This window comes from Lissotriton vulgaris, chromosome 4_1, assembly GCF_964263255.1.
Source record: "Lissotriton vulgaris chromosome 4_1, aLisVul1.2, whole genome shotgun sequence".
In the NCBI taxonomy this organism is placed as follows: domain Eukaryota; kingdom Metazoa; phylum Chordata; class Amphibia; order Caudata; family Salamandridae; genus Lissotriton; species Lissotriton vulgaris.
Genome location: NC_141691.1, coordinates 1,744,223,254 through 1,744,247,643, shown reverse-complemented (window position 1 = coordinate 1,744,247,643; position 24,390 = coordinate 1,744,223,254). Strand labels below are relative to the sequence as shown.

The 24,390-nt window shown below is 43.9% G+C and overlaps 1 protein-coding gene across 1 annotated transcript in view; it reads left to right on the top strand.

The window, feature by feature from the left end:
- Positions 1-24,390, top strand: part of STK3 (serine/threonine kinase 3) — a 1,148,864-nt gene that overhangs the window by 282,694 nt on the left and 841,780 nt on the right. The window contains exon 4 of the mRNA XM_086966048.1: positions 9,068-9,182. Within this exon, the coding sequence (XP_086822174.1) occupies positions 9,068-9,182 (115 nt within the window). The remainder of the gene's footprint in view (positions 1-9,067; positions 9,183-24,390) is intronic.

Genomic DNA, 24,390 nt, shown 5'->3' with positions numbered 1-24,390 from the left:
GTTTCTAAATGTACTTAAATGGCGCAAAACACTATATAACACCCTAAAACAGCGTTTTCTTTACTCTAAGGCTCAAAAACGTTTCCAATCATTTTATAAAAACGCAATTAATAACAACATTGAAAACAAACCATTTGTCTGCTTCTCTAACAAAGAGATAGTTTTAAACATTCATTCAAGTATCCTTAGTGTGGAATAGACGACGCTATTCTCACAGAATAGTTTCAATTTGCTAATAGAGTAATTCTTACCCTACCCTTCAGTTTTACAAAGCATCCACACACTTTCAAACAAAGAAAACCCTGTTCATACACACACTAATTCTTGGCAGGACTTGAACCAACCACAGAAAACGTCAAGCGTTGATAAGAATAGACGACGCTTATTTCCTTCCTCAGGACTCTAACCTTGGAAGAGAAATCAACGCTTATTTTTCTTCCTAGGACTCTAACCTTGGAAGAGAAAACAACCCTTACCCTTCACACAAGCTTGGATATATCTACTACTCTCTTCACAGAAAGTTTTAAAACAGGCTCACCAGGTCCCTCTGCTTAATGCTACAATTTCATAGGCAATCCTCACTATACATTCAACCATTCAATCTAAGGTCCCTAAACTTGTGTTGTACGCCCACAACACGTGATATATGCTATACCACAATTTTGAAACAGAACAAATGCACTGTAACTTTTCTAGCTACACTACTCTTGCCATGGCAAACCAGGAATTTTTCACACTACTGGAAAAATTCCTTAACACTACATATAACACTCTGACATAACCAAAAACTTAACATATGTTAAACATCAATCCTATGTCTATACCAACATATATGTAACATGTATGTCAAAAACAACATATAAACCGTCTGAAGCTACCAAATTGATGGAGCCCAGAAACTAAAATTCTTTATAAATGATGACTCAATCCACTATCACACTTACCAATCAATACCAGGCCCATAAACATAGAGAGTGAGGTGAATGGATACTGTATGTTGTAATTGAACTCTTTTCAAAAAAACAAAACCAGCTTGTCATTTTAAAAAGTTTATTAAAACATATTTCGAAAAACTTAGGTTTGGAACTTTATTAAGCAAGCATTAGAAAAAGTCATATAAGTTTTATTCAGCATTTTATAAAGAGAGTTTAATTCAAGATAATATTATTCATTAGCAGAAATAAGTGAGAAAGAGCATTTCCAAAACCTAACTGTCTCCCTGTCTCTACCCTCATCACCTGGAAACAAAGTCTTTAAAAAGTCACCTTTCCTTACGTGTATTCATCGGACAGCAGAACACGTCCTTCTGGAATCAAGAGCGTAAGCCAAAAGTTTGCAGCTAACGCCTATTCTTATACCCTAAAATAAGCTGAGCTAACTATTTTTCACATTCCAACAGCTGAATTCTGGCTCTCCATTGGCTGAACCACCTCACGCCACAGTAAACTGTGACATCTTCCACCACGAGACCAGGCTTTACACAGAGTCATTGTTTATGCACAGAATCCTGGCAACAGTTCCTTAGTCCGCTACATTTTGTAGCAAAAATGTTCAAGCAATACAAAATCTTGTCACGTCTCTTCCTTTCAGCCTTGAGCCTGACCGTTCTGAGCTTTCCATGACACATCCAAACCCACTCCACAGAGTTGACTTTAGCAGTTCCTTTTTCTAGATTTCATAATAAAAGTTTGTAGGCTTGTCATCTTTTTTTTCAAAATAACTTTCTCCTGTGGCTTAGCATCAGCAGGCCTTTCCTAGAAGGGCGTCAATTTTCTGCGCCACTTTTTGCTTGCGTCCCTGCGCCACTTTCAGCTTGCGTCACTTTTTCAGAAAACTATTATTTAAACAAACACAAAAGAATAATTAATTCAGGTAAAACAAACCCTTCTGTACCACCCAGCCCTTGCTAATTATTAATTAACCCACTAATAAGACATTTAGCAAAAGCAAACAAATAAAGCAACACATATAATAACTACCATTCTTCATGTAGTCCAGCTTTATGTTTCTGAAAGAATAAAAAGATGATTAAATGATACACAGACAGACAAGCACAACATAGGACATACATGTAAGCACATATAAAGGCACATGCCATGAATGATCAGCTGCATATTAATAGTGACAAAGACAATAGGACAGACATAACAAACAGGACAATATTAATAATGTGTTACAAAAACAGACTTGCAAATGCGACAAGAGCACATTTAATTAGTTTCCCGCGTGTTCATGTGTGGTGCAAACTTAATCTAGGTTGGTTTAATCAAACAAATCATGCAAACACTCATTAATATATTATATCAAATTATGAGAGTATGACATCATGAGCCAGAATAAAATATTTTCTAAAGCTCGTTCTATCAAAACATTCAAATAAAGAAGCTAAAGGCTGATGAAACACATGAACAACGTTTAGATCAAATTCACGATCTGTAGTTTCACACCAGCTCTCAGAAGAAGGAGGAGATAACTTGTGACCTAAATAAAAGTAATACTGGCATAGCATTACGTTTAATGATATTTTTCCTTGCTCCTGCAGACTTTAGAGGAGGATTGATTCATTGATGGTGTTGTATGTCGCTATCAGGTGTAAGAGGTAGGGATATGGATTTGTTTCTTTCTGTAGTCTACTTCTCCAAGGGATATAATTCTCATAAATATACATGTCCTGTACACTTGTACCATCTTCCCCTATACCAGTGGCACACATTCTGGTGCAGGCCTCCCTCCTCTGACACATAAACAACCCTGCACAAATCGCTTTCACAGCCATACAGATCCTGGATAGTCACACAGAAACCTTGCAGAGCTACACACACCATTTCAAAGGCTCACACAACCCCCTGCACAGACCTGCAGAGAGAGACACAAATGCACAGACACACTCCTCTGCAGGCAAATATCCCTGAAGACTCACAACCCTGGAACAGACCAGACACTCACACCCTCATCTGCAACAAACACTCACCCCGGACAGTCACATTCCCTTACTAACCTGCAGAATTAAACTCCAACCAGCACAGAGAAACATACAGACAGCTGCAAAAACACCCACCCACCTACACAGATACACACAGTTTCAAACACACTATATCTTGCTCTCCTCTCTCGCTTTCTCTATCTCTCTCTCTATATATATATATATATATATATATATATATATATATATATATATATATATATATATATATATCTTGCCCTCTTCCCCTCTCCTGCAAAGACTTCTATACATTGCAAAGGTAAAAACACAGAGGTCTACGCTACACACACGTTTGATACACAGACCTATGCAAGAAGCCTGTGTCCACATGCACACTCTACAACAAATGCACATCTCCCGCATGCCTAGCTTACACCTAACTGACCATCCAAATCATAGATTCTGCTGCCTAAATGAGTGAGTGGGTAACTGTAATTGTTTATTTGCATGATTAATTAAACCTGTTTCAATAATTTAAATAAAAATAGAGTAAGATAAAATGTTAACAATTTCTAATATGAGTTAAAAAAAATTTGTTATGTGACGAGGTTCCTGCGAAGTTATAATAGCAAAAGTTTGCATAGAAATAAGTGTTAAAATGAATTGTACAACATTAAGATTTGTGGAGTCATTAAGATATTTAAGCCCCAAATCCCAGTCAATAGAAATAAAAGTGACGATATAATATATTTGCAAAAATAGCAGTAATAAGAGTTAGGGTCCAGCTTTTGTAATTGAACGGCAATCTTGGAATGAACAGCGATTACATTTGAATTGTACCTGGATTGGCTTATTTTCTGCTCTTTTGGTTAAAGCACCCACCTTGTGTGACCTTCCTTGAGATAGCTTAGTCCTTCCACTATAATGTCTTATTTTATTTTATCTTTTATCTTTGTTTACTCTATACACAAGAATTTAACTAGGCAGACATCCTCTCCAGAGAAACTTGCTTTCACCGCTTGTTTGAATGAATTTGCTATTTAAGAGTGGTCTGAGTAATGCTCGCCGTTCTCTTAGTAGCACCCTCAATCAACCAAGCAATCAATCAGGGAATTTAAAGCATGCTACTCACCCGTGAGGGTCTCAAGGTGCTGGGGGGCGGGGAGGAAGGTATGAGGGGTGCAGCTCCGAGTCAGCCGAAAAGCCAGGTCATGAGGCTTTTACTGAAGGTGTGCAGAGTAGGGGAGCATCTGATGTTGCCCAGGAGCTCGTTCCAGGCCTTAGCAGTGATGTAGGAGAAGGCTCTTCCACCTGCTTTGGTTCTGCAGATGCGTGGGGTTTCTGCTAGGGCGAGGTTAGAAGTTTCTTTTGGGTACGTGGAAGGAGACTCTTTTGTTGAGGTATTTGGATCTGGTGTTGTGGAGGGATTTGTAGGCATGGGCGAGTAGCTTGAAGGTTATTCTCTTGTCCACTGGTAGCCAGTGGGGGTCTTAAAGGTGTTGGGTTAATGTGCTCATGTTGTGGGATGCCAAGGACGAGTCCAGCCGCAGTGTTGTGGATGGTCTAGAGTTTGCATAGCAGGGATTTGTTGATTCCAGCATAGAGGGCGTTTCTGTAGTCCAGTCTGCTTACATATTCATAGCAGGTTTGGAATGTCTCTCTTTCCTTCCCCACAGAGTCGACAGGTTGTTCAAGTCAAGGGTCTTAGCCTTAGCAGTAGAGTGAGTGCAGATGATAGTATCCTTAGGCGGAACTTCAAGAGCTTCTCTTTGGTGGCTTTGGAAGAGCTGATGCACAGTTATGTTTGAGGCATGGCCTTAGTGTGGCTCTGTATAGTGAACTAGCCATGTGTTCTCCCTGAAAGGGTGACTTTATCCTCCATTACTGAGACTCTTTCAATGGTTTTATTGCGCTTTTTTGAAGCTCTCGCTTAACCCAGATGTCAGCCAGAGGCCTCGTAGACCTAATTGCTCCAATGAGTCTTCCTTCCAGGTAGAGTCTGGCCGCGCCCGTGTCCATGGCTTGTAGCTCTTTCCATAGGTAGGAGTTTACGGACCCTTGGTCCCCTTTTTTAATCTTTTCTCCGCTTTTGATGCATGCTCCTTTGCAAGCCAGCTCCTGCCTACGAATCCCAAATTCTAGTCTCACTTGTGTGGGAGATGGGTATCTCATCAAGCCAAAGATCATTCATAATGCTCTTGATAGAGTGCTGTCTAGTAAAATTGCATCTCTCCCTTGCAAAACCTCGCTTCCATAGGTGATATGCGTTATATGTTTGCCTGAATCACTCAGTCAGTCAGAGAGGAGTAGCTTGTCCCGGAGATCTTGTGTTTTAGATTTCTAAGTGCCACAGCTGTCCCTGTCTCTCTCCTGTTAAGGCCTCTTTTTGGGCAGGGAAGTTTCGTTTATTGTCAATAATGACTCTAAGTATGTATACTCGTGCACAGCTTTGAGCTGATATTTTGCCAGATGCCAGCAGTAGGACACCTTTGCTCGCCATGAGTTCATGCTCATGACCTTTGATTTTTCCCAGTTGAAGTTCTGTCCGTTTTCTTCTGAGTAGCTAGATGTCACTTTGAGCAGGTATGGAAGGCCGATTGGAGTCCGGCTAATGAGGATACGATCGCCCACATAAAGTAGGTTTGAGAGACCCAAGTTCCCCGTTTCGTGGCGTGTAAGTTACACTCCTCCAATCTGGCTGACAAGTTTGACATGAAGAAATTGAACAGTGTTGGGGCTAACGCACATTCCTGCTTCAGTAACTGTTTTAAGAGTAATGGTGGAATGTTCAGCTTTAGAAGCTTTTGCCATAGTATGTTACTATTAATGTGGTCAAATTCTGAGCTATAATCGATAAAGCATATATGTACAAGGGTTATTTGGCTGCAACTGTGGCATCTATCATCAATTAGATGGTTAGTATATTGTTGGTGGTCCCCATGTGCTCGCAAGAGCCTGTTTGTTTTACTTGAATGACTGAGTTGTCTGTAGCCCAGTTAGTTAGTTCTTGTAAAATTAGCCCAGTATAGTATTTGGCATCGTTGTCTAACAAGGCTACTAACTGGAAGTTTGCTGGATCATTTCTGTCGCCCTTGTATATTGTGGAGATGATGGAGCCCTCCATGATGCTGTAATTGTTGATTTTGCAAGTGTCTTTCAAAGACTGATTTAGGTGCTTCTGCCCAATACTCTTGGTCGACTTTGAACAGAATTGGCAGGATCCTGTTAGTGCCTGGTGCATCCTCTCGTCTGCTGCCCTCGGCTATTCTCTTGCAAATTTGATCATTGGTGATAGATATTGAAAAGGCCGGTGGGTTGGTATGTATCAATTGAAAGCTTGTTGCTCCTAGATAGGGCGGGTTTATGTTTGTGCTGGGCTGGATCCCAAATTCTCTGTTAAGGTGAGATTGGAGAAAGGTTGTCCAAGCCTCTTCTGTCAGATGTGAAATTATGCCATAAGTCGACAGGTTAGACATGGTGTTGATTGTTTACCAGAATCGTAGCTGTTTAGTCTTGATGTCATACAAGAGTTTAGTCCACAAAGACTCTTCTGCTTCTTTTTTGAGTCTCTAGATTACATTTTTTGTGAGTAGCTTTTAGTTGTCTCAGTTCATTTAGGGCTGTGAGGTCTTGGCCACATTTTTTTAGTTTCCGGAGTGCTTGGTGCATGGCTGCCTTGAAGTGTTTTACTCGTGCATTTTTTATGAAGGCAGGGGCTCATTACGCTGGCGGAAAGACTCTGCCCCACAGTCGGAAGCTTTCCGACCCCGTCAGAGCCCTTACGACCGACTCGGTCTGTTTACAGTCCGACTCTGCGATTATGATGTTCCCGATCGGAACGTAAACCCACTGGTGATTCCGACTAGGTTCCAACCGACTCACGTAGAATTCCTGTCTGTCGGAACCGCACCGTAACCCACTATGGACGGCGTGTCTGCCATCAGGATTACGATGTCGGTTTCCAACAACCAGCCCCCACCGCTTGATTAGTGCCCTTTGCCTCCCTGTTCTGCTTCTCCCCACTTTACATCTGCCTTTGCACTCCCGGTATTTCCCCAGTCGGCCTGCCTCCCCTCTTTTCTCCTCCTTGCTAACATTGCTTTTATGATGTTGGTGGAAAGTAGATTAGCGAAACCAAGCCAACAGTACATTTAATTCGGCTGATAGAGCCATCTATATGAAATATTTATTTTTCACATGATTCCTTTTAACCTTTTTGTATGTAAAGTTTTATTAATCTATTGTGCTGCTGTTGCATTTATTAGTGTTCACTTTTTCATATTTAGTGTTAATGTTTCCTAGTCCTTGTTTAATTAAATGGTTTATTAACTCCTGAAGAACGTCGAACGTTCAGCGCCCAGTGCTGAACGTTCGAATAACGGGTGCTGGCTCGTCGGCCAACGGTCGTGCGCAGCACTGGCAAGGTAGTGCTCGTCGCGACGACCGTTGGCCGACGGCAGCACTTAAAGGGTTAAGCATATTGCTGCCTGGCTGTCGCTGCATTAATTTTTGCTAATGATTTGGACTCCAAAAGGTAGAAAATGAAATGAAATGAAATGAAAGTGAGTTTTATAAAGCGCATTACTACCCGAAGGCCTCGTAGCGGTGTGGATGCGTGTCTCTGGGAGGAGACATGAAGTCCTTTGGACTGTTAGGAATTTCCCTTTTTTCATGAAGTCATTTTAAAGTTCAGATATTTTATAGCGCACAGCTGGCTGTGGACAGTTGACAGAAATGTTTTCAACCCTCGCTGTTTTAATATGACAGATTTTAGTGTTTTGTATCGCCCCATTAGAACGGTTTTTATTATCCCTACTTAATAAAGTTGCACATATTAAACAGTTTAGGCGAAATCATTTCTCTGGACTATGGTTCTGTTTTAGCGTGTGAAAAAACAACCACGGCACTTGAGCTAGAAAATCTTAATGATAAGCTAAATAAATTTAAAGAAGAAATAGTAGGTCTGTACTCAAAGTTTATTATTGACCTGATTAAAAAAGATTAATTACAAAACATAAAAGTAAAATAACCATCAATTTAGACACAATCAAAGTATGGTTCTGTTGTAACCAGATTGCAGTTGGGCATAGGACATTATTTAGTTGCCTTCCCTGAAATGAAAGGCAACCATTAGACACGATCCTTTGCCCTTGTGATGACCTATCGAAGCAAAGCACACATCACTTAATTTTATTTTGCAGTTTTTACCTGGATTTAGGGAGATATTATTTAAAGCAGCCTTCCTTGCACAGAATATCCGAGATTACAACATTGCTCCTCGCTGTTTATGTGCACTTGGGAATCCCGCTGTATGCTTTATCACAAAAGACACACAGATGATGGATTAAATGCAGAGCAAATCAAACATTCACCCCCAGGCAAGAGATCTGGGTTAAATCCATTGTTCTTTTGCTCACTATGCCACCCCAGTTTAGACCCTGTCCCTGACATATGCAAATCAGTCTTGACCCTGGGCCTCATGGGAACATCCCAGCCAGAACAGCCAAGCCAGATCCTCCCTGGACCGGAAACAAGCATCCTGGGACCGGGTTTGTGGTATCACCCCCTGATAAACCAGACTAGCTTGAATCCAGTGGCACATCGAGCCCGGTACCCGCAACCTTTATATGGTGGGTGTAGGGGGTGGGGGGGGGGGGGGAATAGAAATAGTATTATATTTTTAGCAAACAGTAAACGGGAAGTGATAAGTTTTTACCTGCACTGTTATGAACTTTTATTGTCATTGTTTTAGTACTGTATTTGTTGATTATGTGTTTTATGTGCTTATATGGTCACTATGATTGTGCTGAATAAAGACCTTTGAACTGAACTGATTTCTCTGGGAATCTGCACATTTGTTTGTCTTAAATCATCTTAACATCTACGTTACTACCGTAAAGAAGCGCAAAATGTAGAATTAACAAACATGGGTAACGTGAGAACATTCATACACAGCTGGGTAAACCGGGGTTTGCAGGTGGTATTACCAGGAAAGAGCATTCATTCAGTTGAATAATAATATGAGTGTTCTTCTGCTTAATTAGGTCAAGATGGGTGCATTTCAGTGCCTTTTGAAGTAAGGTTACATTTCTTACATTTATCTAATTTTGGTTTTAAGGTGTCCTTCTTTGTCTCCTTTTACAGCCCCTATGTTGTCAAATATTATGGTAGCTACTTTAAGAACACTGACCTGTGGATTGTTATGGAATATTGCGGAGCAGGATCTGTTTCTGACATCATTCGGTTGAGGAATAAAACGGTAAGTGTTGACTGGCATGCGCAAAACGAGAGCCCCACTGTTGGAGGAACTTGAGTTCTGTATGTCTGAACCGATGATCTACACAGTTTGTGACTTCCTCGTGGCTTTTCTCTGTGAAATCAATTTTGTATTTTTTCACTACTAGAAAGAAGACTGTATCTATTGTTCTGTGTGTGATGTAGTTTTCTAAGGATGCTCACCCACAATTGTTTGTGTGAATATTTTTGTGGCCTTGCTACAGTAAATCAGTAAAGTATTGATGTTGAAGTGACAACCTTAAAGTATGCTGTGATGTGTTTTTATTCTATTGATTGAAGCGCTCCCTTTTCCCTCCGTTTTAACGACTATAATAGGAAAGTTATTGTGTTCTGTTTTTTAAATGCTTTGTTAACTATTCAAGTGAAAGTAAAGGACTTTTATTGGCATATTTAGAATACCCCGACAATTCACCATGTGTCTCAGAAAAGTTTTTGAATTGAAAAATGTAGTATGTCTTGGTACTGAGTTCCATGTAACCTGTAAATGTTTTAGACATGTACCATTTCCCCTGGGCTTTCTTCTTGCCTCGGACCGACTGAGCAAACCCAAATATTTGCTTAGAATACTTGTTGAAATAATGTATTTTCTTACTCATGTGCTGACTTGAAAACGGGGTGTATTTCTGTGTTTGACCTCTATTGTTGCAAGAATGTGATTTGGCACTCTTCCAGATGAATGTCATGGAAACAAGCAGAGACAAAAATATCCTTGAAGCTAAAGTTAGATCTTTTCATTTTTAGCGACTTTGCCCACAGCTGTGCACTGGTTAATTCTGAATGTCAAACGTCTCGCTTATTTCCATTTACATTTGCCTAGGCCTGTGTCCTGTCATTTCCGATTGCCAATTTATTGAAAGCATGGTGAATGTGTCAGGAAATTGATCTAGAAGTCAGGAAAAGGATCTCCTGGGTCCATTCTTCAGTTCTCCTTTTCCTTTCATCTCCATGTGATTTGAAACCTGTTTGAAAGCATGTTTTTTTTGCATTTGGGGGTTATCACCAAGGGACTGTGTATATATTTTTTTAGCTCTCACTTGAGACAGGGCATGCACTGTCGCTTGTGAGACATTTTGTTCACTATAAAACGTTATGAATAAATACAAGAGCGATGGAGGCAGCCCATTGCTTACCATTGGTTGGCTTAAGTGTCACTCTGATTTTCTTGCTTCTTTGGGTCAGTGAGTGCTAGTCTCATGTTCTCTTCATATGTTTGTCCCTCTCATTGAGCGTGGCCCAAATACTGCTTTCTTGTGGTGCCCAGTGTCCTACCACTGCTCGGTCACTTTCTGAGGTACTTTTTTAATTTTAGTTGCAGCACTCTATAAGCGTGCATGTGTTTGCAGGCTGTCTCACCCACCTCCCATCCCGCGTTTTTGCTTGCCCCCTTCCTTCTCAACGTCCTCTCAATGTTGTACAAAAAAGGGTGTGGGAAATTGTCAGAGTTGACCCCATTGGGGCGAATTCCATTTTACATCAAAGTGTGAGGTTTGCTGCAGCCAAGCTTGCACTGTTATCTGTCATGGAGAAGGAAGCACACAAAGCCCCTCATTTCAATACCCCCTGTACCTCGCTGAAAAACTGGAGCTCTCAGGTGGATCGAGAGCCTCCAGAAGTGCCAGCACTCTACTGCTCAAACCACACAATTCTTAAAAAAAAAAAAAAACTACAATCGAGCCTTCTCAGGTATTGCCCCGAGGATTTGGAATTCCTTACCCCCTGAAGTCAGGCTGAATCCTTCCACTGTCCTCTTCAAAAAGAAAGCCAAAGTTTTTTTATGAAGATATTTCTGCCTTAGATAGGCTGCTCCAATAGAGAATGAGGCCACCCTCGCAGATTTGTGTCCTAGCTGACTGGGCTCCCTGGGTGTAAAGCGCTCTGATATCCTAGGTCATAGGTCTTCAAACTGTGGGGCGCGCCCCCCCTGGGGGGGGCGCAGCATCCCTTCAGGGGGGGCGCTCCGCCACTTCATCTTTCATTGTTGCCTCCGGGCGTGCGCCTCAGCCGTAGGCAGACTGGAGATGCAGGGGCGCTAAGAGGTGAAAAAACAACAAAGCCTCGTTTACATGGGAATGGTCTTTTAACCCCTTGCGTGCGGCGGGAATTCCCCGCCCATGCTGACTCCGCCTTGCGCGGGCGCAGTCATGACGGAACGGTTCCATCATCAGCACAGCTCACCCGTAGCTGATGACGGAACCGCTCCGTCATCAGCATGCAAGGGGTTAAACGACCTGTGAAGTACACTGGTGCAGCTGACCTCTGCTCTAGTGACAAAGGAAAATCAAGAGGGAGGGAAATAAAAACACAGCACTGGGGATGCTCTAGTTTACTCGCCTAGATAAATAAAGGGTCCTGGTGGACGCATCAATGAGACAAGACAATGAGAACTTTCAAAAAATGCAGAACATTTCTGTAGCACGAAGGAGCGGTGACCTCTCGCACAGAGATTATAAGAGGGAATATGTTTTTATTTAATGGCAGCTCCCAGTGATGTCGACTGCAAACTCTGATAAATCACTGTAATTCCATCAAAACACGCCACAAGCTCACAGGACCTTCTATTACAGTGGTCACGTTTAAAAATACCTTACAATAAGACCATGCCATGCACGCAATAACTGTTTCTGCATTTTTAAGTAGGTTATTTCTATGTTAATATGGAGGCTGCTGGGGAGTTTTAGGTAGCTACATTTCTATGAACTACACCTCATCTGTCTGAAAGTCACCCGAAATAAAAAAGTTTTGGAAAAGTTATGGTAAGCTATTGACGTCCTCATGCGGGCCTTATATCAAATCGTTGAAGAGTAAGACCCGCACAAAAAAGGTGCCCGGGAATTCGGGAAAGCGAGCTGATGTCTGCAAACTTCAATAATGAAATGGGATACAGGTGATGCTGCAGTGGCAGCTGCGTGGGGTACCGTGCCAGCGATATGACCCATGTTATACCCAAAACAAAGCACAAGCAAAAGTCAGGGTGCCGAGTGTGCTTTATGCTGCGCGCCCTTTCCTATCTAATAGAACTGTATGTATGGGCTGCAAAGAGAAGGCCCAGTGCTCTGACTTACAGATGTGCTGTTCTACAGTGTCTTGTCTGTAGTAGAGGTAGCCTGGTGGTCTTTGAAGCAGACTCCAGATAGGTGCCCTTGCGCGAAGGCAGACTCTCTCAGGTTCAGGAACACCAAAAGTGCTCCTCCTTTTATCCATAGGAAGCGACCTCTCCAGAGACCTACAGTTCATGGCTGTACGCTTAGTAACAGAAAGGCGCCATGCTGCTGGTTTGTGTAACACCTGGGTGTGGGCTACCGCCTGACCCCTCTACCTCGATGTGGAATAATGTCCCTGTGAGAGCGAATGTGTGGTAAATATAGTTTAATAAATATCTTGGGTTCCACTCATTTATTTAAAGGTTGGTAAGGTTGGGGAGGGGGGGGCTTTTCTTTCCTCATAAGGCTTGGACCCAGAAGAGGAAAGTGCAGAAAGGAGAGTAAGAAGCTCCAAAAGAGTCTAGTGGTGTTATTGTTCTCTTAACCAAACCATCCTAAATAAAAACAAATGGCTTTAAATGACAATTACAGTGGCCTAAAGAAGGTATTCAATTGCCATCTACAGTTTGAGCTCCCTAATATTTCAAATATCCTATACTGGCTTTTTTGTTTAAAGTCCATAACACCCAGAATGAAAATCTATGTTACTGCTCCTCCTACAGTATTTTAGTTACAAGAAAACCAGTTGAATTTTCTTCCAAGACAAAAGACTAATTTCACAGATTGTGCATGCAAATGCCTTTTATATTATGTACGATAATGCATTTATTAGCGCTATATGACCCACTCCGGAGTGCCGTAGCGCTTTACCAGAGGGGTGGCACGCTATGGGGATGTGCTTTGTTGAAAAAGTGTTGTAGGTGCTGTGAGCCTACGTTTCAAGCAGGTGGTTTGTGTCATTTGTGGGAATGCCCAGAGCTGTGTCTTATTGCCTCGTGGGTCTGAAAGCTTAGCCGTTTGATGGAGGAATTAAAAGTGAGAGGTGGGGTGCGGTCAGGTTATCTTAGCTGGCTGTTGTAATTTGATTAGCAAATCCAGTATTAGTTTGCTAGTGGTTAGTGAAGATTTTCAATCCCTCACTTGTGCTAGTGCTCAATTCAAGATTACAAAATGGTACAAAAGGGGGTGGTGATGGACAGAGAATCTGAACCAATCAAACACTCACACCCAGTCAACAGATCTGGGTTTAATCCATCACCGTTCTTTAGCCCACTCCAGGGAAGGCATGGCTTGGCAGTTCGGGCTGGACTGTTCCCATGAGGGACAGGGTCAGACTGATTTGCATATGGCCATGTCTGAACTGGGGTGGCAGAGTGCTCAAGACCGCAGTTCCTCATTTTCAGGAGGGTGAATCTCTTTGCCTCTCCACCTGTGACATAAAATGGACTTGGCTAAAAAGGCGAAGAAGCCATCAGGAGGCTACAAAAGGTGGTGCAGCACTGTCAGTGCACCCCCTAAAGGCAGCCCTCTGTAGGGAACTCAAGGTGTCCTATGGGTCCTCCAGACATCTACTGGCAAGCAGACTTCAGTTTGCAAAACACTCTTAACTTATTTAATATTATTTGCCCTATGCGACCTGGGCTCTGCAGGAGGGAAGGGCCATCAATGATGCAGAGTACCACATTCCACATTTTTGTCAGGTGGTGGTGATGGTGGGGGGGGGGGGGGCTCGCATCAAGCGCCTCAATTTTTGAGTGACCATCTTGTCCCATACATTCCCACTCGGACACTACGATCAGCAAGACAGAATGACCTGGTAGTGCCACGGACTAGGCTGGTCAACTGGGGAGACAGACGTTTCCTAGTTGCCGCCCCAAAACTATGGAACACACTCCTGCAAACCATAGGATCCAGCCCAAATCTCATGTCCTTTAGGAAGAAACTGAAGACATGGTTATTTGACCTTTGAAAATTCATAAGATCATTCAGGAGAGTAACAAAAGTACAGCGCCGAGACGCCTGCGGGCAATTGTTCGCGCTTAATAAATGTTAAAAATAAATAAATAAATGAATAAAAAGTTTTAGATGGGGGGTTCAGCCGACAAAAGTTTGAAGACCTCTGTCCTAAGTGGTCATGTTCGCGCTGTAGAAAACTTTCTAAATAAAATAAATAAATAAATAAAAGGAGGAGGCCTCTGGTTGTTGGCTGTGAGAAAGGACATAGTTGTTGAAAGGCAGCTTGTGCCGGTCCTGATACATTGGTCACATTGGGGAACCTGTCCAGGTTGGCCGTGCCTTTCGCACTGCTTGTCCATGTTGACCTTGTCATTCACTAAGGCATGTTCTTGAGGACTTTGAAGCAGCTTTGGAATATCTTTTGGTTTTTTATAAATGTTTTTTATTATTTTTTGATAAAACATTAAACAACTCCGCAGGTACATCTCGACCAGTGTCCATCGGTTACAAGTGACAAGATTTACAAATGGTAGATATCTCTCAAATCCCACAGCGAAGTGCAGGCCTAGAATAACAAACCTCTCGCTAATGTACTGTTTCATATGTTGTCCAGTGCATCTACCTCGTCCTTTTCCATCTCTAAATTGTAACAGCTCAGCCATTGCTACCAGACTTTCCTAAACATTCACGGGTATCCCCTCGCTTTATATACTGTCTTTTCATGCTCCCATATACATATGCATGCCAGTTCGCCACTCCTTCAGTGTGAGAAGCTCTGGTCTACCTCAGTGCTTGGCTATATCACCTTTGGCCTCTACGAGGCCTGGGTTACTAGAAATGTCAATGTCTGTGTAGATGCCCGACAGAACATACTTAGAGTACATCGGAATTTTTTCCTACAATATATTATTTAGTTCGTGCACAAACCGTGTCCAGTAACTATGTATTTGTTGGCAGTCCCATAAAGTATGGATGAAGGACCCTCGTTCTGTTCTGCATCGCAGACACTCCGGTGTCTCCGCCATGCCCATTGCATGCAGTTTTGCCCTGTCATAGTCTACCCTGTGTAAGTTTTTGAACTGAACCAGTCCTAGTCTGAGCTTAATCGCCACCTCTCTAGGGTGTATTAGGGCCGTCTCCCAATCTATATCTTCTAACGTGCCTACAAAGTCCTCCCACTTGCCTCTGAGTGTTAATAACTTGTCAGACATATTATTTATTGGGGGTTTGTATGCCCAGGCGACCAATTTCTCCTGTATCTCCTCCTGTAATAACAAGCCCTCTAACAGGGCATATTCCGGGAGATCCGCAATATCAGTTTTTTGCACCTGCCAAGCGTGTCGGAGTTGAATATAATGCTGCTTATCTGTCAAGCTATATTCCATTTGTATATCTACAAACGTCATCAGTGCGCCCTGTCGTGTTATGTTCCCCAAAGTGGTGATTCCAATAGCGTCCCATCCATTAAAGCCTTGTAATTTTGCAAGTTTGGGCAGCCAATTACCCTCCCATAGGGGTGTGGATTTTGTTAGTCTTTTTTCCTATTACATTGCCCGTTCAGCCTCCCTCCTTGCCTCAATCACCCTCTGCGTTGCTGGTAGCAGGCTTCTCGCACCCTGGCTCACATATATGTAGTGGAAGTGTGAGCGTTTGTGGAATTGGAGTCTCGCTATGGCATATGTGGGGTGATCCTGTGGCACATGACCCCATTCGTTGATGACCACAAGGTGCACCGCTCTATAGTATGCCCTGACTTCTGGTAGAACGATTCCCCCATTATACTGGCTACGTTGCAACATTTGCAGCGCCATTCGGGGATGGCCTCCATCCCACAACAAAGTGCGCAATTCGGTATCTATTGCCCTGAAGATTACCTCCGGTATTTTACAGTATGTATTTTGGAGAATGTATAGTAGCTTGGGTAAGGTGATCATTTTAAACATAGCAGCCCTACCGAGTAGTGTCAGGGGAAGGCGCCACCATCAAAACACATCATCCCGGAAGTCCGCTAGGACGCGTTGAATGTTGTGGGTGAGGTAGTTTGCCACATTTTCGGAAATGGAGAGTCCCAGATATTTGAAGCCTTCTGCAGGTATAGGGAGACGCACCGGGATAGAGCGCATGTCAGTGTCACCCCCTATTGGGTATAGGACTGATTTTTTCCTCAGTTGATCTTATAACCCCGCCTGTCTACCGTATTCCTCGGCTACGTTCAAAATGATTGGGAGTGTCTTATAAGGGTTAGTTACATACAATAGGATGTTGTCTGCGTAGTATGAGATACGTTCATCTAACAGCAGACCCTTGGAGTCCTGGAACCCAGTTAGATCTGGGTGTGTTCTAATCAGGCATTTTAGGGGTTCCACAACAAGCGCAAAGAGCAAGGGGGACAGTGAGCAGCCCTGTCTAGTCCCCCGCTAGATGGGGAACTCAGCCGATTTAACTTCATTTATTCGCACTCTAGCCCTGGGATTTGTGTATAGGATATCGACCCACGTACGGATATTGTGCCCAAAGCCCAATTTTAAGAGGACCCGTCTCATGAAAGGCCAGTGTAGTGTATCAAATGCCTTTTCGGCACCAAGTGATAATAGCAGATGGGGAACCTCGCTTCCTTTGGCCGTGTCCAGCCAGTTTGCCAGTCTACAGAGGTTGAGGCTTGTAGCACGTTTGGGCATGAAGCCTGACTGGTTTTTGTGCACCGGGGATGCGATGACCGTCAAGAGGCTTGTGGCTAGTATGGAGGCCAATATCTTGGTTTTGACATTGAGGAGCGAAATTGGGCGATAGGAACCGTAACGTTCCGGGGGCTTACCCGGTTTTGGTAGGACTACTACTGTGGCCTAACAGAGGGCTGGGGGGAGCGCTCCTTTATCTTTTGCCACTAGAAACATGTTTAGGAGGCATGGAGCCAGGATACCATTATTTTATTTGAAGAATTCCCCTGAGAGTCTGTTCGTCCGCAGAGTTTCCCCCGACTTCTGGTTAGCAAGGGCAGCATTGACTTCTTTTAGAGTGATTTCCTGGTCTAAGGCCGCTGTGTCTTCAGTTTGCAAGGTGGGCATGTCTATTACTGTGAGATAGTCATCTATGCTGTTCTCGTCCGTCATCAGTCGGGCCGCGTATAGGTTAATTGTCGTGGCCTGGAATCCTCAGGATCATACAATGCTCAATATGGTCCACCTCTCGATACCCCCACGGTCTGATTGTATAAATACAGACTCAATGGAGTGATAAAGCGGGGGAAGGGAAGGAAGGGGACAGCAGGGAGGGAGACCTGTCATGAGAACAAGACTGGTATGAGCAAACAACAGTTTGAAAACTTATTTCACTGCCCTGAGCCCACCTCCATTACCACTAGCTGGTAACTGTGCCTGTAAAGAAAGATAACTCTTCTTCTGACCTCTTTAACCAATAGGGCATGACGTAGTGCTCAGCTAGATCTAAAGGAAAGGCATAGTAATCAGCAACTTATCACATATCATCACTAGCATTATCAGAGTGCTCCAAGGTTTGTGACCTAACCTACCAATGGGTTAATTGTGAAGGCTGAGACAGGGGTGTGGAAGAGCCGTACTTCTGCTCACTCTCGGTACCCCGGCTGTAAATACACAAGGAAACAAAACACACAAATGACCACAGAGCATCAAAGCATGCACTATTATTAGCAATTTCCGTATTTCCCAAAATAAATAATCTCCCTCTGATGAGGGCTTCAGATCACCTGTGACTGGTTTTCTCGTGTGAGTATGTACCAAACGAGACTTTCAATACAACTGTACTGTGGAAAGCAATAACCACCAGAAAATGTCACGCAAAGCTCCTTGCTTAAGCGTAACCAAGTCACTGAAATGACAGGTACCTGGTCGTTTTGGGCGTTCTCTCCGCATGAACCAGTAACGGCTCTCCAACGTGAGAGAATGCCCCCACACAAGACCTTTGCCCAAACTCAGGCACTGTTTCTTGGTAAGGTTCCGATGTAATCCGGGAGGGGAGACCCCCGTAAAGTAGGGAAGGCAAACTCCCTTTGTGCACACAGGAAAGTATTTTAGAAAGTGGTTTGCTCCGCAATGAACCGACTTGGACGGTTCAGCCAACGAAGCAAAAATTATGGCAACGAGGTTCCATAAACTTGCCACAACCAAATTTGAGCTTTCAACAATCGCTGCAACCAAGGACAAGTAAGCGTTGGTGCAATATGCACACTTACCAGACCTTCTCTCGTCGCAGTCGAAGCTCTTCGGAGAAAAGTATGCGGCACTGAGCTGATGCCTCGGAAGCTGTTTTCTTCCCAACGCATCAGTACGCATAATGACGTCACCGTTGTCGAACCGCGGAAGCTCATGGGAGCTGTAGTTCTTTACCGTGCCAGAGTTCTCCCTCTGGCACGTCTCTTCAGTTTTCCTCTGTTACCCTTCAGGTGTGACGTGACAGTACACCCCTCTCCTAAAGAACACTGACAGAGACATGGCTTGATACGGAAGCGTTTGTGAAATAGTGTGACATAACGAGGCACGTGAACCTCTACAGCGGGCTCCCAGGAGTTCTCCTCGTCCCCGTATCCTTTCAAACCTATCAGGTACCACAACCTGGTACAGTACATCTTGGAATCTAGGATACTCCTCACTTCATGCTCCTTCTCCTCGTTCACCAACACCGGAGGAGTACCTCCCTCAGCAGTTCAACGAGAGGTTTTAAGCAGCGATTCGTGGAACGCCGGATGTATTTGCAATGAAGAGGGCAATGCCAGTTTGACCACTACTGGGTTTATGAGTTTAATGATTTTGTACGAACCGATGAACTTAGGGTTGAAAATGCTATGTCTTTTGAACCTGATGTTCCTGGTGGACAGCCATACATATTCCCCTACTTTGTATACGGGACTGGGGCGCCAATGTTTATCGGCACAGGCCTTGTAGTGATCTTTTGCCTCTCTCAGCCTATTCTGTGTCTCTTTTAATGTGTTCTGTATGTGAAGTACCCTCTCCTGTACCTCTGGTATGTTCTAAGACCTAACTGGATGCAAAAAGGGGATGAATCTAGGGTGAAATTCATAAGTGCAGAAAAAAGGAGAGTGTTTCGTAGAGCGTGTGTAGAACTGTTATAGGCTATTTCTGCCAACCATAAACTGTCTACCCATACCTCCGTAATGTTATCCACATAACATCTCAGGTACTGTTTTAGTGTTTGGTTCACCCTCTCGGTTTGACCGTCTCAGGGGGGGTGGAAACTCGTAGATAGGTTAGGCTTTATCTTAAGGGCTGCACACCACACCTTCCAAAACTTGGCAGAAAATTGAGAATAGTAGTCCGAAACCATTACCTGCGGTAGCCCATGTAGTCGTACCACATGCACTAGCAACAAATGGGCTAACTGACCTGAGGTGGGTATGTTTTTGCAGGCAAATAAAAGGGGCCATTTTGGTAAGAAAGTCCACCACTACCAGTATTACTGTGTGTCCCTTGTCTGAAGGCATTCCTACTACAAAGTCTAGGGATATATTTTCCCACTGGCAGTCAGGCGTAGGTTGGGGCTGTAGAAGTCCTGCTTGTCGAGTTTGCGAGGTCTTCATTTGGTTGCACATCACACACTCCTCGACCCATGAGCGAATGTCTTTTTTAACAGTGGATTGGAGACGTCCTCTGCACTCTGAGGGTAAATCAATTGGCTTGATCGGTAATCGGTGAAAGTACAGTCTTTTAGGGTGCTCAGGGTGAACCCCTACTGTCCAAGAGGGGAGGAGATATAATACACGAAGAACCTTACAGGGGTAAGGTGGGTAAACCTGAGCACTCCTGTGTGCTACAAAAGCAAGTTGATACAAAGGTATTTGAATGTTCAAAGTTTTATTCACTTTGCAACATAGTTCATGTCAATTTTTGATCATTTTTTCATGTCAAAGAGATGTTCACAATAATACAGCATGATTCCAAAAGTAGAAGAAATCTTTTTCATAGCATCATGATTGTAGTAAAGAAACCCCAATGCATTTCGAGCGGAGTGGCTCTTCATCAGGGGGTTAATGTGTTTCTGTGGGAAAGTAGGAGAAAACGAAAGTTAGCGAGTCAGGAGCCGAGTCTAGGTACGAAGAGAGTATTAGATGGAATATCAAAAAAGGGGGAAGTGATAATAATTCACAGGCGTTCGGTGATTATTAAAAGAGAATGTGAATGGGAATGGGGAATGGTGAGGTCACACCGTGTAAGTTCCGGAAAATGGAGAGAGCACCAAGAGAATTAAAGAAAAAGAGAGGGAAAACTCTGCATGCACTTTGAAAAGTGAATAACAAATGGACAAAAATACTGCGAGTGTAAAGTTCCAACGGAGGAGATAGAGCTGGTGGCAAGAAACGGGTCGAATGCGTAACAGTGAATGAAGATAGTCCCCGCGAACCAGTAGAAAGGCTTTAGGAGAACCGACGAGCGCATTGACATTAAACGTGATAGAGGCTGAACATTAAATGCGTGCTTACCGAAAGAGTATAACGCGGTTAAGCGTTAAGATTAGCAGGTCCACAACACGGTGTACGGTGGAACGCCATCCGAGGGATGCGGAAGTAAACCAACAATGGTGCGCACGCGTGTCTTATCTCGCGCATGTGGAGGAAAAAGAGGACTGAGCCCGTAAACTCGAAAACATGCAATGAGTGGTATGTGGGTGCACGGTCAGTTCGAAAAATAAGATGACATCATGGTTTTCAGTTAAAAGAAGCTGCATGGGATGGTTAGGATTCAAAATGATATTTAAAGCTTTCTGTTCTCTCCACCCTAAAAGGGATTTTCCTTTCTCTACAACATACAGTTTAGCTTCGGTTTCTCGGTCTTGAAATTTGATATTGGATATAAAATAACCCATAACTGGCAACTTTTGACCACAATAACCAACAGGATTTACATCAGAATTCCAAAGACTTATAGAACCTAATTCTTTCCAAACTAGTTTGTTGATTATGGTGAAGGGAGAACATGAATCAGCCCACATCGCTAGCTTATTTCCGTGAACCCAAATGTCACATTTTGGGGGATTATAATTTTCACTATTGGTAATATCATCTATTTCATCAATCATATAAACTTCAACATCACTTTCATCTACATCATCACAAACTTCTTCATTGATGACAGGTTTTGAATGAGGTGTGTGAGTTGGCCTGATATGCAGTGCTCACTATTCTAGTGATCACTATGTATCAGTCCAAACAACCCTTATTGATGATTGGTTGTAAGTCAACCGATAGACCAGCTATCCTAGTAGCATGGACAAGAGCAGTCTTTAGGCTAGACTCTAGAGGGCGTGTTAAGCCAGCTGTTATACCATCACATATACCCCTTGAACACCAAGTGAAAGGACACCACACAAGTGTTATGAAAATAAACAGTGTATTTATTTAGATCACAACAGCCCTGTACTCTTTATGAGGACAGGGTACTAAGCACACAACAAAACCCTTACAAAAATACTTAAGTTGCACAATTTACACAAATGCCCGAGGGGCACGAAAAACCATATACTACAAAAGTGGAATGCGAAATTACTAGCAGGTAAGTACTGAACTAATAGGCTTTGGAATCAATAGGACTTGACTACTGAACCTTCAGATTACGAGCAAGAGGCCTAGGGGACTCGGGTGCAGAGTGTGCACTTTCACGCGGGATGCGGGACAAAGTCTGTGGAGGCTCGTAAAAGCAAAGTTAAGGATATCGGACGAATCCTAATAGTTAGGCTGAAAACGAAAAAGGATCTGGACCCTTGGATAGTGAGGCTATGCTGGGGCACCGAAATGCCGAAGTTACCTAGCCCAGGGGCTGCGGCTGCATAGGTCTGAAAAGACGTCGGGAATCCTCGTTTCAGTCTATGGAGCCTGAAAGAAGAAGTTGCTGGCAGGCGACCAGTGAAGATTGTTCGGTGGATCCAAGCCTGGATCGAAGATGGAAGACACCTGTAAGCAGAGGGGACCAAGTTCTGAATCACTAGCCAGTGATTAGATGGGCACCAGGATGGCACCGGATGGAGTCACCGCGACCAGGTGAGTGGGCGACGCTGGGCTCTGCAGTCTCACGGACCAGGAGGCGTTGTCGGCGACCAGGATGGAGGTGCGAGCTGTCCCACGATGGTTGATGCTGTCAACGTCACTGGACCCAGGATTGGGGCAACAAGTCTTGGCAAATTCAAGCCCACGCGGTGGACCTAAAATGGCGTCTGGAGTGGACCAGGAGGGTCCGGGGTGCTCCTCTTTTGGAAGGGAGCAAGGGCCAGTCTGGAGCAACCAGACCAGCAGTGTTGTCGTCGGTCGTCGTCGGGAAGGCCACAAGCCAGCGGGCTAGTAGCCAGACAACGCGGTGAGCAGCAAAAAGCAGAAGGGCCCCACGCAGATCTCGTGGATGCTGGGGGGCTGGACTTCGGTGCTGGAGCTGCTCAGGGTCGGGGCTTCTCGGACCCCAAAGCACTCACCAGAGGATCCCTCGGCGGTCGTGCTGGATAGAAGTCGTGCAGTTCTGATGATGGCCGGTCCCTCGAGGTCTCGTCGCACCTACGGTTCTCAGCTTAGCTGTAGAGGTAGGTAGAGGTCAGAGGTGCCAGGGAAGCCGGGTCTCATCATGCTGGTCGGTCGGATTCTGGAGGAAGGACGTGCAGCAAACCGCAGTGCTCTTAGATGGTGCCTGCGGGTGCAGGGTGACTACTCCTTAGCCACAAGGGAGAAATCTTGAGAAGAAGTCGAGAGTTCCTTTCGTAGAAAGTAGTTTCTTGATTCAAAGATGATCTAATCTGGAAGGGTCCCCGCTCCCACCTTTATACTAAAGAAAGGGGCTGGTACGGGACTAGGTCCTGCCCATGGATGGGACTAGGAAGGGGGGTGGTTACACCCCTCTCCCATGCCGGACTTTCCCCAGCTCAGGGGCTGGTGTGCCCCTGCAATCGGTTCAAACTGGCAGATGCACAGTGAGCACCGGGGTGCCACTTGCAGTCACCTTCCTATTCAGCCCTGCCTACCTAGGATACACAAAACCCTGTGTGGGATGGTGCTAGCACCGCCCCTGACAGGAAACCCTTTGTCCAAGCTCCCCTCGCTGGAAGGGCTCCCAGCTGCAGGGGGTCAGACTTGTGTCTGTGGTGGCAGCATCCATTTTGTGATGCTGAGGCTCGAGTTAACTTTAACCGGGGTTCACAGTTACATACATGTCGTGTCCCTCTAGAAGGGTGGAATGCTAACCCCGTCGCCAGAATTGGCGAGGGGTTAGTATTCCAATTCGTATGACACCTTACTCGACATGTTTTGATAAAGCGATACCAAAGATAGCATTTAACCGCGAGGATTATAATGAACTTAAGAGTATATGGTATGCGTTATCATGGAACAGCTATTAGGACTTGGTTCCGCAAGCTGCAAACGGGCTCAGCTCATGCCAGAGCACCATCTCACACGATTCTAAGCACTCTGCCTTCAGGATTGTCAAGGCCTGCCATAGGAGTGACTGATAGTAATCTGTGTGTCCATTTTAGGGTTAGATATAGGTATACTATATCTAAAGCAAAGGGTGATTACACCACCTTGCCCCAGCTGTCGTGCAGCCAGTTGTGTCAGATTTAGATGGCCATCCAGGGGTTGCATAATACATGCTTCAGCCCCTGGTAGGCCCTGGGTACACCTATGCCCTGAGTTACAGGGTCTGATAAGGTGGCCCAGTACCAATTGGAAATGTACCTAAGGTACATGGAATCCATTTTAGAGAGAGAGCAGTAGGCCTGGGGTCCTAATTGGCAGGGTCCCAGGCCAACTAAGTCGGAAAACCAGCAAAACACCAGGCAAAAAGTTGGGGGTAACCATAGTCGGGTATCCACCATCCTACAAGGTGTACTAGTAGATTTGCAGACGCTTGAAAAATGTCCTATTCTTTTACATTTATAACATCTGCTTTTGGCAGCAGCACAATGAATAGCATCTAAAGAATGCCTGTTACTACCACATTTGTAACGTAACTTTCTAAAATTAGTCAAAACTTTACTTTTATCAGTTTTAACTTCCTCAGAAACGTTGCTTTTTTTGCTCTTATCACTAATTTTGCACACTTTTGTTGAACTATTATCATTTTTAGATTCAGTAACATTTAATTCTTTAACATATAGTGATGTGTTTTCTATATGTTTAGTTATATTAATGGCTTTTTCTAAGGTAGGGTCAATTTGATCCAATAGTTTTTCTTGAATCTTTTTGTTATTCGTAACATTAATCAT